The 14,456-nt window shown below is 37.7% G+C and overlaps 2 protein-coding genes across 13 annotated transcripts in view; one reads left to right on the top strand and one right to left on the bottom strand.

The window, feature by feature from the left end:
- Polr3f (RNA polymerase III subunit F) overlaps positions 1-10,071 on the bottom strand; it is a 16,133-nt gene extending 6,062 nt beyond the window's left edge. Inside the window, exons 1-7 of one of the 4 annotated variants that reach the window (XM_015483282.2) lie at positions 9,932-10,071; positions 9,663-9,744; positions 7,863-7,980; positions 3,589-3,656; positions 3,203-3,223; positions 3,007-3,074; positions 1,224-1,336 (exon numbers count right to left, since the gene is read on the bottom strand). In XM_015483282.2, coding sequence (XP_015338768.1) covers positions 1,224-1,336; positions 3,007-3,074; positions 3,203-3,223; positions 3,589-3,656; positions 7,863-7,980; positions 9,663-9,724 — 450 coding nt within the window. In that variant the 5' untranslated portion in view covers positions 9,725-9,744; positions 9,932-10,071. Of the gene's footprint in view, positions 1-1,223; positions 1,337-3,006; positions 3,075-3,202; positions 3,224-3,588; positions 3,657-7,862; positions 7,981-9,443; positions 9,630-9,662 lie in introns of those variants that run through there. The other 3 variants (XM_048811358.1, XM_015483293.2, XM_048811359.1) reach the window with 3 other exon arrangements.
- An 18-nt stretch (positions 10,072-10,089) lies between these two features.
- Positions 10,090-14,456, top strand: part of Dzank1 (double zinc ribbon and ankyrin repeat domains 1) — a 79,600-nt gene continuing 75,233 nt past the window's right edge. For 3 of the 9 annotated variants that reach the window (XM_048811354.1, XM_048811349.1, XM_048811356.1), the window contains exons 1-3: positions 10,214-10,403; positions 11,846-11,962; positions 13,082-13,156. In XM_048811354.1, the coding sequence (XP_048667311.1) occupies positions 10,346-10,403; positions 11,846-11,962; positions 13,082-13,156 (250 nt within the window). In that variant the 5' untranslated portion in view covers positions 10,214-10,345. The other 6 variants (XM_048811351.1, XM_048811350.1, XM_048811352.1 and 3 more) reach the window with 6 other exon arrangements.

Below are 14,456 nucleotides of genomic sequence, written 5' to 3'. Positions count from 1 at the left end.
TTTTTTTTTTTTTTTTTTTTTTTTTTTTTTTTTTTTTTTTTTGGTTCTTTTTAGTTATACCTGGCAGTAGAATATTTTTGTCTCTTGATTCCTGGGAAGTAACCACTACATTTTTAAATTTCCCAATAAGATATTTCCTTGTTATTTACTGGTCCCTTGGACCATACCTGGTTTTATGCTAACAAGGTGACTTTTGATGAACCCCTGAATGGGAGCTTTCCACGCTGGAAAGCCCAACTACATGATTTAGAAGGTTGGAACTTTGAGCCATGTGACATCAATCTAATCTTTTAGAAGGGGAGCAGGGCTAAAGCTTGAATTCAGTCACATCAAGCATTCAATTCATCAGACCAATATAACAAAACTCCAGTGAAAATTCTGAATATCAATGCTTGGTTGAATTTCCTTGGTAACCATACATCAATGTGCTTGGGGGTGATATTCCCGGAAAATATGGAAATTTTTTCATTTTGGAATCCTCCCAGTCCTTGCCCTATGTGTATCTTCAATTGGCTGGTTCTTTGTAGCCTACATAACTGTAATGGTAAGTACAGCACTTTCTTGAATTCCATGAGTATTCTAGCAAATTACTGAATCTGAGGGAGTCTTTGGAGCCCCTAAATTTGTAGCCAATCGGTCAGAGTGTGGGTGGCCTGGGGAGACCTGAACTTACAACTGGTGTCTCAAATGAAGATACTCTTGGAGGGCTGACGGGGACTGTGTCTTTAACCTGTGTCAGAATTGCATCGCAGCCAACACCCCCCATCATTTATATACATATTCAATTCTAATACACTATGTATGGTAGTATCAGAATGATTAGCCAGAATCCTCATGGGAAAAAATTGCATCAACTCAAGTACAGTTCTCACGTACACTTTCTTCGCTTTTAGTTTTACAGATATCCCTGTCCTCCCTCCTCCCCCTTCCTTTTTTTTTTTTGTTTTTTTTGTTCTTTTGGTACTGGGGATTGAACTCAGGGGTACTCAACCACTGAGCCACATCCCCATCCCCAGCTCCAGTTTGTATTTTTATTAAGACAGGAGGGTCTCACTGAGTTACTTAGTGCCTCGCCGTTGCTAAAGCTGGCTTTCAACTCACAATCCTCCTGCCTCAGTCTCCTGAGTTGTTTTAAATCACAATATAGCTTAATGAATAAAAACTTGAAACATACTTGGAACAACATATTTAAATGAATATTTAGGGAAAAAAAAACTACTTACTGCTACAGACTTAACAGCTTTGATAAGCTTTTTACTTTCCAAATTCTTTAGAATTTTGTTGATTTCTGTTAATGGTAAGTTACTTTTATATCGAATATCTCTGCTCCATATTCCTATAAGAAAGTAAAATAAAATAAGTTGCACTATGGTGTTTATGGCTTTTTGTTTCTACTCCTATCATATATATCTCATTCCAAAACTACCAAAATAAAGTTATAGTACATCCTTTAACAAAATGTTTTACGTAACTGTTTTAAGATAAAAATGAACAAAAACACAACCCTGGATTTAAAAAAAAATACAAAATTATGCAAAACAATAAATAAGTAATATTCTTTTCTTTTTTCTTTCTTTTGGTACTAGGGATATTGAACCCAGAGGTGCTTAACCACTGAGTCACATACCCAGCCCTTTTTATCTTTTTATTTTTTGAGAAAAGGTATGCTAAATTGCTTAGGGTTTTTCCAATTGCTGAGGCTGGCTTTGAACTTGGGATCCTCCTGCCTCAGCCTCCCAAATTGCTGGGATTACAGGCATGCTCCACTATGCCCAGCAATAAGTCCTATTCTTTATAGTATAACTGGAAACTTCTTAGACTCCCATGCAGGTACCTTCTTAAAGGCATATGAAAAGGACATTTTTGTAATGAAAGACAAAAAACATGAATGTTATTAAATTAACTTATGTCATCTCTTTCATCCCTTCCTGCACCCCAATCTCTGTCTCCTGATATTTTCATTCTAGACTATAAATGTGAATAACAAACTTATACTTGGGTCAGAGGGTCAACTGCCATCCTCAATTGGGAGGGAAAAAAAAAAAAACTTTTAGCTGAGCACCTCCATGCATATACATCCATTATTTATGCAATACTGTATTTATAAAGTAGAAACATAAAGTCTATGGTTCTCAAAAACACTAAAAGCCTATTGTGTAAAGTCATAATTAAAAGAAGGAAATAAATATTATATGTGGAAAGGAAATCTGCAAGCTACTATCAAAGACTCAATGGGACTGGGGATGTGGCTCAAGTGGTAATGCGCCCGCTTGACATATGCATGGCACTGGGTTCGATCCTCAGCACCACATAAAATAAAATAAAGATGTTGTGTCCACCGAAAACTGAAAAATAAATATTAAAAAATTCTCTCTCTCTCAATTTACAGATAAGATGAAGAAACTCAGGCTCACATGTGTCCTGCCCCAAATTTCATGGGTTGGAAATTTAATCCCCCAAGTCATGCGTTAATAATATTTGAGAGGTGGGACCTCTGGGAGGTAATTGGGTCCATTTTTCATGGATCAATGGGCTACTGAGTGAGGGGCTATTATAAATGTAGCTCTCTCTGGGTAACTTCCTGTCCAATCATGTGATCCCCTGTGTTACCTTGGGATTCTATGAAGAATTTCCATCAGCAAAAAGGCTCTAACTAAATGTAGCCCTTGGACTTGGAACTTCTCAGCCTCCTGAATTATAAGAAATAAATTTCTTTAAAAAATTTCCCAGTCTGTAACAACATAAAACAGATTAAGAACCATCATATAGCTAAAAATGTAAAAAACAAGTTTTGCATAGATAATTCATTCATGTGGCTCAGAATTCAGAGGGTGTCCTTCAAGCATATATGTGTCATAAGTGCATATTCTATTCATTTCCTCTACTTTTTACACACATGGCATCATTATACTTTATAGACTAAGCTCTACCCAGAAGCCAGAATCTCAATCCTACATGTAACCCCAAAGACAAATGTTTTTTCTGTTTCATCCTTCACATGCTTACCTTTATTTCCTGCATCCTCTATAATTTGATATACTAGTTTTTCTTGGTTGTCTGATCCCTTCATTTTACTGTAGGGGAATAAAGCAGAATTTAAAAAGCAAAGGGGTATAAGACATCTAATAATCTACATGACTACTCAAATGAATTAGCAGACAAAGTCATCACATTGACTTATTTACCAAAAAGAAGGGCTTACCTTAAAAAGAATGAGACAGAGCTGTATGTATCAACATGAAAAGATGTCCAAGATATGGTAAGTGAAAAAAACAAGTTACAAAACAGTATGGATAGTGAGATCCCAATTTTATTAAAAAAAAAAAAGGAAAAAAGAAAAAGAAAAAGATTATATATAAATATATAATCACTATGAGTACTTATATACAGTTAGAAGGAAAGATATATACCAAATTATTAGGAGTGGTTATTCTGGGAAATGGAAAATATGATAGGAAATAGGGATGATATGCAGGACAGGATTACATTATACAATTTTGTATTAGCTTTTTTTTTTTTTTTCTGACACACACAGTATTTTTGCAATATTTACTTTCTTAAAATTAAAAAAAAAAAAAAGTTGCTTACCCAGCATTCTGAGAGTCCTTTATTCTGTATAAAAGGCCTGTATTGCTCCTTAAGAGATCCAACTGACCCTAATGATAGTTTTTTAATAGAAAGTAGGAGTCAATTATTTTAGAGACATACACATATATTTATACATAAAATACAGTGACAGATGTTAATGCAGTCTTTTTTTAATGAATTCCAAATTTTATTTATTTTTTATTTTATTGGTTCTTTTTAGATATATATAACAGTAGAGTGTTTGTATTTTGACATATTATACATACATGGAGTATAACTTAGTAGGATCCCATTCGTATTTTAATGCATTCTTTAATGTTTTTGTTTATTATAGAGTAAAATACTCTATCTTCCCCATTTAATTTTTAGTTTCTCATTTGAGACTTAAGGTTTGTTTGTTTGTTTGTTTTTGGTACTGGGGATTGAATCCAGGGTGCTTTACCACTGGGCAACACTCCCAGCCCTTTTTATTGTGTGAGACAGGGTTTTGCTAGGTTGCTGAGGCTGGCCTCAAACCTGCAATCCTTCTGCCTTATCCTCTCCAGTTGCTATGATTAAAGGTGTGTACCACCACACCAAGTGAGACTTAGGTTTTGACAAAAGGCCACGTATAAGTATGCTAGGCAATCTCTCTACCACTAAGCTACATTGCTAACCCCAATGTATTTTTCAAATAGATTCATCTCAAAATATTTCAAAATATCAACACTATTTTCTGTGTGAAGAATATTTTAAAAACAGCTTTAGAACAATAAATTAAATTCCATATTCAAATCCAAATAAATCCAAATTATAGCATACATAAAAATGAAATATAATTTGTATAAAAAGTTCTGATAAGGTTAAACATGCATCAATAGCCTACAGTACAATGACAAAATAAATTATAAAGTTAACAGTGACATTTACTGCTATGCATGATTTTTATTGTGTTATATGAAAGCTGGGTAGGAAGGTCAACCAATGAATGAAAGATCCGTAGTTGTATTATTTCTATATAATGAAGCAAAAATAAAGCATGCTGTCATTCTTCTGAATTTCCATGGGTTTAACTTTAGGAGAACCCAGATGATTACACTATTGAGTTTCTGGCAGTTCTGGGAAACCATGGCTGTGGGGGTCCCATTTCTGAGTTGTTAAGACTGGAAAGATTAACTTGAACTTGAAAACTGACTGACATACTGGATGAACTTCACACACCTTCCCTCCCTCCCCCAATCCCAATAAGTGGCAAAGCAGGACCACAAAGTTATTTGGAGGCTCCATTCAGTTGTCTACTCAACCTATAAACATTTACTGAACATCCATACTGTGCTAGATGTTATGATAACTATTTGGGGGGATAAATTCTTTGTGTGTGAGTATGTTTTTCTGGGGACTAAACCTAGGGCCCTTAGGCATACTAGACAAGGCCTCTACCATTGAGACACACACCCTATGCAACAAACAGAAATTCAAAAAGGGAAACACAACTAACATCAACACTATCTAGCTGGCATGAAGAAAGAAGTAAGAAGTCTCAGGAGGCTGAGGCAGAAGGTTTACAAGTTCAAGGCCAGTATAGGTACTTGATGAGACCCTGTCTCAAAATAAAAAATAAAAAGGGCTGAGGATATATAGCTCAGTGGTAGAATGTTTGCCTAGCATGTATAAGAAAGTGCTTCCCAGCACTGCAAAAGAAAGACAGTGAAGGGAAAGGAGGAAGAAAAGAAGGAAGAGTTAAAAGTGGACAGTCTCTCAGAGAAAAGGCTATGGCCTAATGTAGAGATGTGGGTGACTTCCTAGACAATGGCAGATCTGAGTCCTAAAGGGTAACAGAAGATAGTGTGTGAAGAAAGCAAGGAGGACAGCATGAGTCAAGGTTGTGAGGCATGAAACAGCTTGATGTGGCAGCAAATCAAAAACAATCTGTTTCCTCTGACAACTAACTTTGAGGCAATGTGGTAGAGGAGATAAGCCTGATGAAGAAGACAGGAGTTCAGTGTTGTCAAGCTCAGGAATTTGGACTTGAATCTCTAGTGTTGACAGATTTGAGGCAGGAGAGTAAATGGGTCAGACTTACATTTAAGGCAGATCAGACTGGCTGCTCTCAGGCAGGTGAAGTCAGAGAAGCCAGTTAAGATGCTACTGCAAAAGCCCAGGTAAAATCCAAGAGCCTGAACACAGGTAGGAGTAATAGGAATGAAGATGGGGTTCAAGTTTGAGCACTGATTAAGAGCTAAGATCAACAGTGATTATTAATAATCATGTGTTTGCTCAAAATACTTCAATAGCTCTACCACTGCCTACAGCCTATAACCAACAGGACTGGCAGTAGGCAGCAGATGCAGAGGTGGTAAGAGAGGGAGGTACTTCGAAAGATCTTCAGAAAGAAAGAATGCAGAGGGAGGTCAGATGATAAAAAGGAATATAATCTACTGCCATAAATTACCAGAATCCCTTTCACAATTCTCCCTGGAACTGTAAATTTTCACTATAGTAAAATGATGAGAGATTACAATACCCCTTTTATCTTTGGGCTAAAACAGATCAGCAATCTGGTCCACTGCTTGTTTGTTTGTTTGTTTGTTTAATAAATAAATTTTTATTGCAACATGGTCACAGTTGTTTATGTTATTGTCCATCGGCTGCTTCTTGTTAAAATGACAGAGATGAGTAATTGTAACAAAAACCATTTGGTTTACAAATCCTTAAAGATACACTATTTAGCACTTTTTAGAAAAAGCTTGCCAATCTCTGAGCTGGAAGGCTGAATGAAATGGTTTAACAAAACCTGATCTCAAATCTCCATATCCAGAGCCCTTACAAATCTCACAAAGCTGGAAGATTTAAAAAAGCATATCAATCATGAGGCCTAGTGCAGAACTTTTAATTAGCTGCTAGTAAAATCAAACTGAAACTCTTCTTAGGAAATGGGAGTTTTGATGACAGAAATTTGGACCATGCAGTACCACAAACTGGGTATTTTTGTAAAGTTGGAGAAGAATGGTATCACTGCCTTCCATTCTTAAGGAGAACAATAGGTAAGTGCAGGCCTAACGGGTTCATGGAAAAATCCCACTGCAATGACTCTGGGGGCAGAGGATGCCCTTAATTGGACTGCTGGCACTTAGCTGGTCTTACTTCTGCCTCCTGAAAACTTCAGAGTGATACTGTGGAGAGTGAAACTCTAAATGAATAGACTCTGGGATGATTCACAGGAAAATCAAAGGGGAGATATTTCACAGGAAATGGTCCAAAACTGGCAGCAGGAAGTAAACAGGCATTGAGAACAGACTATGCCTATGTGCCCTTAACATACCAACTAAGTTAATAAACACAACAGTTTAAAAAAATACATGTAGGGGCTGGGGTCATGGCTCAGAGGTAGAGTGCTTGCCTAGCATGTGTGAGGCACTAGGTTAGAATCTCAGCACTACATATAAATAAATGAATAAAATAAAGATCCATCAACATCTAAACAAATATTTTAAAGAATACATTTATTTTGTTCATCTTGTAAAATGGTACGTAATTATTTCTTCTCTCAATTCAGCCAGCCTGAGCTGTTTCCTGGCTTGGAGTCTTATTAGTTATATCCTAATCCTAGCACACTTTCTGTTTTTTTTTTTTGAGAGAGAGAGAGAGAATTTTTTAACTTTTTTTTTTTTTTTTAGTTTTTGGTGGGCACAACATCTTTATTTTATTTTTATCTGGTGCTAAGGATCGAACCCAGCGCCCCACGCATGCCAGGCAAGCGCGCTACCGCTTGAGCCACATCCCCAGCCCCACACTAGAAAGAAATTTATTATAAGGTATCCGTTTGTGTGATTATAGAGACTGAGAAGTCCTATGCTCTGCCTTCTGTAAGCTGAACACCCAACAAAGTCAGTGGTATAGATCAATGTCTAAGAACCAGAGAGACAATGGTATAGATCCCCATCCAAATCTGAAGGCCTAAGTACCAAAAGTGCTGAGGGAAGGAGAAAACTGATGTCCCAGTTCAAATAGTCAGGCAAGTAAATTCAACCTTCTTCTACTTTTTTTCTTCTATTCAGGCCCTCAAAGACTGGATGCTGCCCATCCACATTGGGGAGGACCATGTGCTTTCCTCAGTTAACCAATTCAAATGCTAATCTCTTCTAGAACACCCCCAGAAATAATGTATAGCTAAGATAGCCAGGAATTCCATCTCCCAGTCAAGTGTAAACATAAAATTAACCATCAAGACTAATAGAAGGCAATAACAATCATAATATATAAATAATTATGTTAGCTAGTTGGATTCTCCTTACCATGGACAACAGTCTATTTATGGCCACTGCCCGTTGTTGGGCTTCTATATGAGGCATTTCATTCTGAATTACTTGGTCTGTGATTCCATGAGGAAATTGATGGCATAGTTCTATAATCCTAGAAACAAAGGTATTAATGATATCATTTATATTTACCTGCTTCAAGAGGCAGTGGTAGAGAAGTACAAGCACAATAGTTTGAAATTGTGCCTTTTCTTTATTCACATTTGGCTGATACTCTGAGTTTGTATGATGATTTTGAACCAAAGCATATTAAAAATTAAGGAAATTGGGCTGGGCCTGGGGCTGGGGCTCAGCAGTAGCACATTTGCCTGGCATGTGTGAGGCACTAGGTTTGATTTTCAGTATCATGAAGAATCAAATTTAGTTGTCAATAGATCTTTATTGACAACTAAAAATATATTTTAAAAATGATGAGGTTGCTTTTTAAATACACATTTACATTATTAGTGTTATTTAAGGGGAACACTTCTTTTCATCAGATATAAATTTTAAATTAGCACAAAAGTCTAACAAAAACAGAAACAATATTAAAGCTGAGATTTCAATGTTCTCAGCTGAAATAAGTATAACAAAATTAAGTAGTAAATCTGAAAGCAAGAAACAAATGCAGACTTTTTGCAACTTCAGGAAAAGTTCCTGCTATATTATTCCAAATAATTTTTCCCATGTAAAATAAATGTCCAATAGTTTCTGGCATGTGGGAAGATAATGTTTGTTAAAGTCACAATGAAGCCTCATGGAGAGAAGCTTGGCTATATAAATAGCACAAGTTGAGAAAAGGTTTACTCTCCAAACCTATTAAACTGGATGAAACAAGATCAGTAACAGCCATCTAGTGACATTACAGGAGGTCTCATTCCCACTGGAGGTCGAGGAGGCCCACCTTGGTAAGAGGATACCACTGGCAGGCAGTTCCTGCCCATACAGAAGCTTAGCACCAGGAAAGTAAATTGGCATGGCTTGATTCTGACCACCATACTGACCATGAAGTGGCATTGGGGGTGGGGGTCTCATTCCTTGCTGCTGTGGGATGCCTGGCTGTGGTGGCATCATACTTTCAATTGGTCCAACTGGTGGATTACCAATAAATGTGGGCACTTCTTTTGGGAAGTGATAAGGAAGTGTTAAGATAATTCATCATAACTGGTGCCTGTTTTTATAATTAGCCCTTACAAATAAGTCCAGATCTTGTTTTCGGATTAATAAATGCGTTGTTTATAACAATTTAAAAAAGTCAGGGTCTCTTAAAACTATGCGATAATGTAGAATTCACTGTTATCGAGTATATAACATTGGAAAAAGCTTTAGATGCCCTAAAATCCTGAGTTCAATACTTCTTCTAAACCTTTCGGGTTAATGTTGCTTTGTAATCGCAAACTGAACCCTAACTTGGCCCAAACGTTCTATTGTAGAAGTTCCCTTAAGTGATGGAGCAATCCTGAATTAGAATATGTATCCACAAGTACTGCGGGGGGGAAAGGCAGGTCTATTTTCAGAGCACTGATTTCCTTAACATAGGTAGTGCACCAAACAGCATCCGGGCAAAGTCAGTTATACCCATCATTGCAAGCTGTCAATCCCGTCTGGAACTTCTGAAGTCCTGTTCTCCTGGGGAAGGGTATTCAGAATCCCGCACTTTACTTCCCCGCGTGCTCACTCAACCTGCTCAGTCCACTCCCAAGGAGTCCTGGAGAATGGATCCGGTTGCCTAAATGACCGCCCCTCTGCGGGAGGAAAGGGGGGTCTGGAACCGGGAACCAAGCCTCTCTGGCTTACCTGTTTTCTATTTCGACCGGATCCGCGTCGGGCGGCTGCACCTTCACCTTCACCTCCGCCATTAGGGCTCAGTTCCTGAACCCTGAATTACTAACCACAGAACACCGGTAACCGCGGAAGACAGCATAGGCCCGGGAGCGAGGGGCCTTCTTCCTCGTGTCGCAGCCGGTCCTTGCTAGTCTGTCGGCTTGAGGCGGCCAAGCCGCGCCTGCTCCGCACCACTCGCCGGCGCCGACATAGCGTCTTAGTCTTGTGCACAATTTCAATACCTGTCGAACAAAAGAACCTGGTTCTCTTATTCCGAGTAGCAACGTCACCTCTTAGCACTTTTCAATTTCTCGGAAGGCATATTCTTGGATATCTACGGTAAAGCCTTCGGACTAGAGATCCAGGCTGGTACCAGTCTCTCCGCCCAGTGACAGGGGCGGGGCTGGTTGCTAGGAGGCCGATTTTTCCGCCAATCATTTGCCCAGTTCCCAGTGGGCGGAGCGCGCTCACCGCGTCTGTGGTAACCCGGGCTGCGGCAAAGGAGCCTGCAAGAGGCGGTGAGAGACAGGCAACCGGGTTGGGGGAGGCTGAAGTGCCTTGGGGGTCCTGATCTCGGTCCTCGTGACTGCTGGAGGAGGAGGAGGAGGGCCTCCTTTACTCCAACTAAAGGACGCAGGCGTTCCTGACTGCCCCTGATGGACCAGGGCGAGGACCCTATAGGGTCCTATAAGCAAGAAGATGGTGCAGGTGGAGGTAGTTGGGAGGTGGTGGTGGGGTGCTGTTGACCGCCCTCTGCGGTTTGAATCTAGTGATCAGACATTTTTCTCGGTCTCCTTCGCTTGAGGCCCACTGGCCTCCCAAGGGCAGCTACTAGTTCCATGCGCGAATTATTCTATCCATCAACTATTTATTTATGTCTTTTCAAGTATTTTTATTTTAAATGCTTCTCACTTGAATGGAAATGTGCGTAAGGGCACGTTCTCCCGCACTCCCGTGTTCCCGTGTTCAGTCACACTTTTGTCAGGCCCAGTGCTGCGCTAGTATCCGCAGTTTAGATTTTTTTTTTTTTTTTTTTTTTTGGTACTGGGGATTGAACTCAAGGGCATATAACCACTGAGACACATCCCCAGCCCTTTTTTGTATTTTATTTAGAGACAGGGTCTCACTAAGATGCCTAATGCCTCCGTAGGTTGCTGAGGCTGGCTTTGAACTTGTGGTCCTCCTGCTCCCACAGTTTATATTCTTGGCTCTCAATCTGGAACTATCCAACAAGGGAGGTTTTAAGTTCACTCCTTAAGTTTAGTTATCCCACTAATACAATCTGACGAGACTGAAAATGCAAAGATGTTCAGAGCAACTGTGTGTAAGAGTTGCCACAACCAAAACTAAAGACACTAGATATAGTCTAATGCCCAAACACAAATTGATGCATAAGTGTACATAAGTGTATGGAAAATTGTAAATTTAAAAATGAGGATGCAAAAATTAGACTTTAAAAGTTGAGTGAATATGGAAGTTATAATTAGCACTTTCCAACTTCTTGGAAGGCATATTCTTGGAAGGCCTCTGTACTGGTAATTAATAATTTATAAGTACAACAGATTAAAGTGGGAGACTTGTGTTTGTTGATCACTGTTTATATCTGTACTAACTTCCTTTCTCTTCAGAAGTGATGCTTTGCAGTCCTTCTAAAGTGTCTATGTAGCTATCAAATTTAAGAACCACTGTGGTGGTTCCTGGACCATGGACCTGAAGCTTTCCCAGAAGAGTTGGCTCTAAATGAACACTTTGTGCTGCCTACACAGTTCCTTCTGGTCACCCTCTGTGATGACTTGCTTGAGGTCAAGGGTGATGGCCCAATAATTGAAGGAAAGAAAGGGTTATAATAATCCAGACGGAATTGAGTTCAGAGCATTAGTGATGGTCTCTGTTCTGTTTTAGTCATTTAATTTGTCCATTTAAAATGACTCCATTATCCCATCTCATTCATTCATGCTCTTTCTCAACAGCAAAAATAAAGCTGAAATGTAAATTATTTCAATTAAAATGGGATGATATTTGTAAGTGGCATACTCATAATATTCTCTTTAGGTTACACTAATTTTGCCATATTTAAGTAAGTTGCTGCTCTTCAGTTCTTGTATTCAGATATAGGTGCTTAATAGAATTTATTTTTATCCTTTTTTTTTAATAAGGAGAGAATATGACTGCTGGTTCGGTGTGTGTCCCTCAGATCATACCACTTCGGGTGCCTCAACCTGGAAAAGCAAATCATGAAATTGATAACAATACTTTTTTGGAAATGAAATCAGGTAGGAATCATATGTGTTGGAAATTGTTTAAAATAACATTGTCATATTCTTTGTGTTCATGTGGTTGCTGATTCATCTCTTTATATGCTTTCTATACTCAGGATGTTGGGAAGTTTGTAAAACTTCCACAATTCCAAACAATGTTGTACTTTGGTTGTTTAAAACATGGTATATATTTAGATTAAATGGTTAGCTTTGACTAAGCTCTCATTTATATAGGTACACAGTTCCAATTGATTCACCTTAGTTGAATTTAATTTTAATTAAATTTAAAAATTAAAAAAAATTAAAATTTAATTTTAATTTTCCCAGGAAGCTTGTTATTTTGCTTGGATAATAAATTTAACTTACTATGGGCTGGGGTTGTGGCTCAATGGTAGAGTGCTCGCCTAGCAAGCATGAGTTCGAACCTCAGCACCACATAAAAACAAAATAATGTGTCCACCCACCTATAACTAAAGATACATAAATAAATGAATATTAAATAAATAAATAAATAAATTTAACTTACTAATACAGACTTTCAAATGTCTCAGTTTAGAAATGGAATCCTATCTTTGACAACATCTGATGACGTACGGCACTTTACATAGCCTTTCTGAGTCTCAATTTCCTTATAGTAAGATAAAGTTAGTCATATCTGCCACTTGGAGCCATTGTAAGGACTGAGTGACTTGGTATATATGTGAGGTGGACAGGATCCAGCATGTAATAAAATATATTTTAACTATTATAAAAATAAAAGAGAGACTATATCTCCTGGTAATATTTATTCTTCAAACTCTTAAATGTATCTATATACATACACACACATGTACATTTAATGAACATGAGAAATGAAAGCTTTATAGATCCAAAATTTGAAGAAATATTTGTCTAAAAAAGATTTTGAAACTCCAATTATATATTTTAATAAATATATACAAACTATCTACATTTCTAGTATGTCTCCTATGCTTCCTAGACTAAGAATTCCAACTAAGAATATGGTTACATTATACTATGTCCTCCTTTATCTTAAAAGATAATTTGATTTTTAAAAATAAGGAACCAAAATTAAAATGTAAATATGTGTGCTCATAGTTCTTATTTTGATACAAGTTTTTGTTTTGATACAAGGTCTCACAAAGTTGCTGAGCTGTCCTCAAACTTGTGATCCTATTGCTTCAGCCTCCCAAATACCTGGGATTACAGGTATATGGCACTATGCCTGGAAAGATACTATTTTTTCAATCTCAGAAATTAGCAAAATTAAAAGAAAAATAGGTAACATACTTTATTGGGGAGATTGTGGTTAAATAGGCATTTTCATGCATGGCGGGTGGCAGTGTACATTGCTTAATCACCCAGGGAATGCAGTTTGAATATATTAATCAAAAGTACAAATGCAAAGTCAGGCTCAGAGGTATGTCCTAGAGTCCCAGCTACTCAGGGAACTGTAGCATGAGACTTTCGAGTTCAAGGACAGCCTGGGCAACATAGCTAGACACTATCCTAAAAATGTTTACAAATGTACATACCTTTTGATCTATTAGTACTATTTCTACATATTTGTTTTATAGATGTACTTACAAAAAGAATTCTTTATAGGATTGTTCATTACAGTGCTTATGTTTGCAAAAGAAAAAAGAAAAAAAAAGCAAACAACCTAAGTGTCCCTCTTTAGAGAGTTAAATTGTTGTTCACCTGAATGAGGAGATTGAATGCAGTCATAACAAAAAAAAAGAGAATGTTCTTTATGTGCCAAAATAGAACAATTTCCAAGACATGTTAATAATTGAAAAAAGAAAAGAAATGTATGGAACAGGATATAGTATGCCACCATGAGTGTTAAAAGGGAGGGGAAAATAAGACTATATACCTATATGTACCAATAAAGTTTTTTGGGGGGGGTACGAGGGATTGAACTCAAAGGCGCTCAAACCCTAAGCAACATCCCCAGGACTATTTTATATTTTATTTAGAGACAGGGTCTCACTGAGTTGTTTAGCACCTTGCTGTTGCTGAGGCTGGCTTTGAACTGATGATCCTCCTGTCTCAGCCTCCTGAGATGTTGGGATTACAGGTGTGTACCACCACACCCAGCCCAATAAAATGTTTTTTGAAGGACACTCAGTATACCATTGGTTGTCTTTGGACAGCCAATGTGAGCTCTAATAGGGAGAATTTTCATTGTATAGCATTTTTAAACTTTTGAATTTTTAATCGTGAATTTATTGCATTTATTTTTTTAAATATTTATTTTTTAGTTTTTTAGGTGGACACAATATCTTTATTTTATTTTTATGTGGTGTTGAGGATCAAACCCAGTGTGCCGCACATGCCAGGCGAGCGCGCTACTGCTTGAGCCATATCCCCAGCCTGCATTTAATTTTTTTCAGGAATTACAAGAATCATTTACCAAGTCCAAAAAATATATAATAAGTCATTTCTTAAGAAATGCTGAAGGCTCTGCCAGGCCTGGTGGCAGACACTTGTAATCCCAGCAGCTTGG

The sequence above is a fragment of the Marmota marmota genome, unplaced genomic scaffold (assembly GCF_001458135.2).
Source record: "Marmota marmota marmota unplaced genomic scaffold, marMar, whole genome shotgun sequence".
In the NCBI taxonomy this organism is placed as follows: domain Eukaryota; kingdom Metazoa; phylum Chordata; class Mammalia; order Rodentia; family Sciuridae; genus Marmota; species Marmota marmota.
This window is presented reverse-complemented; position numbering and strand designations above follow the sequence as displayed.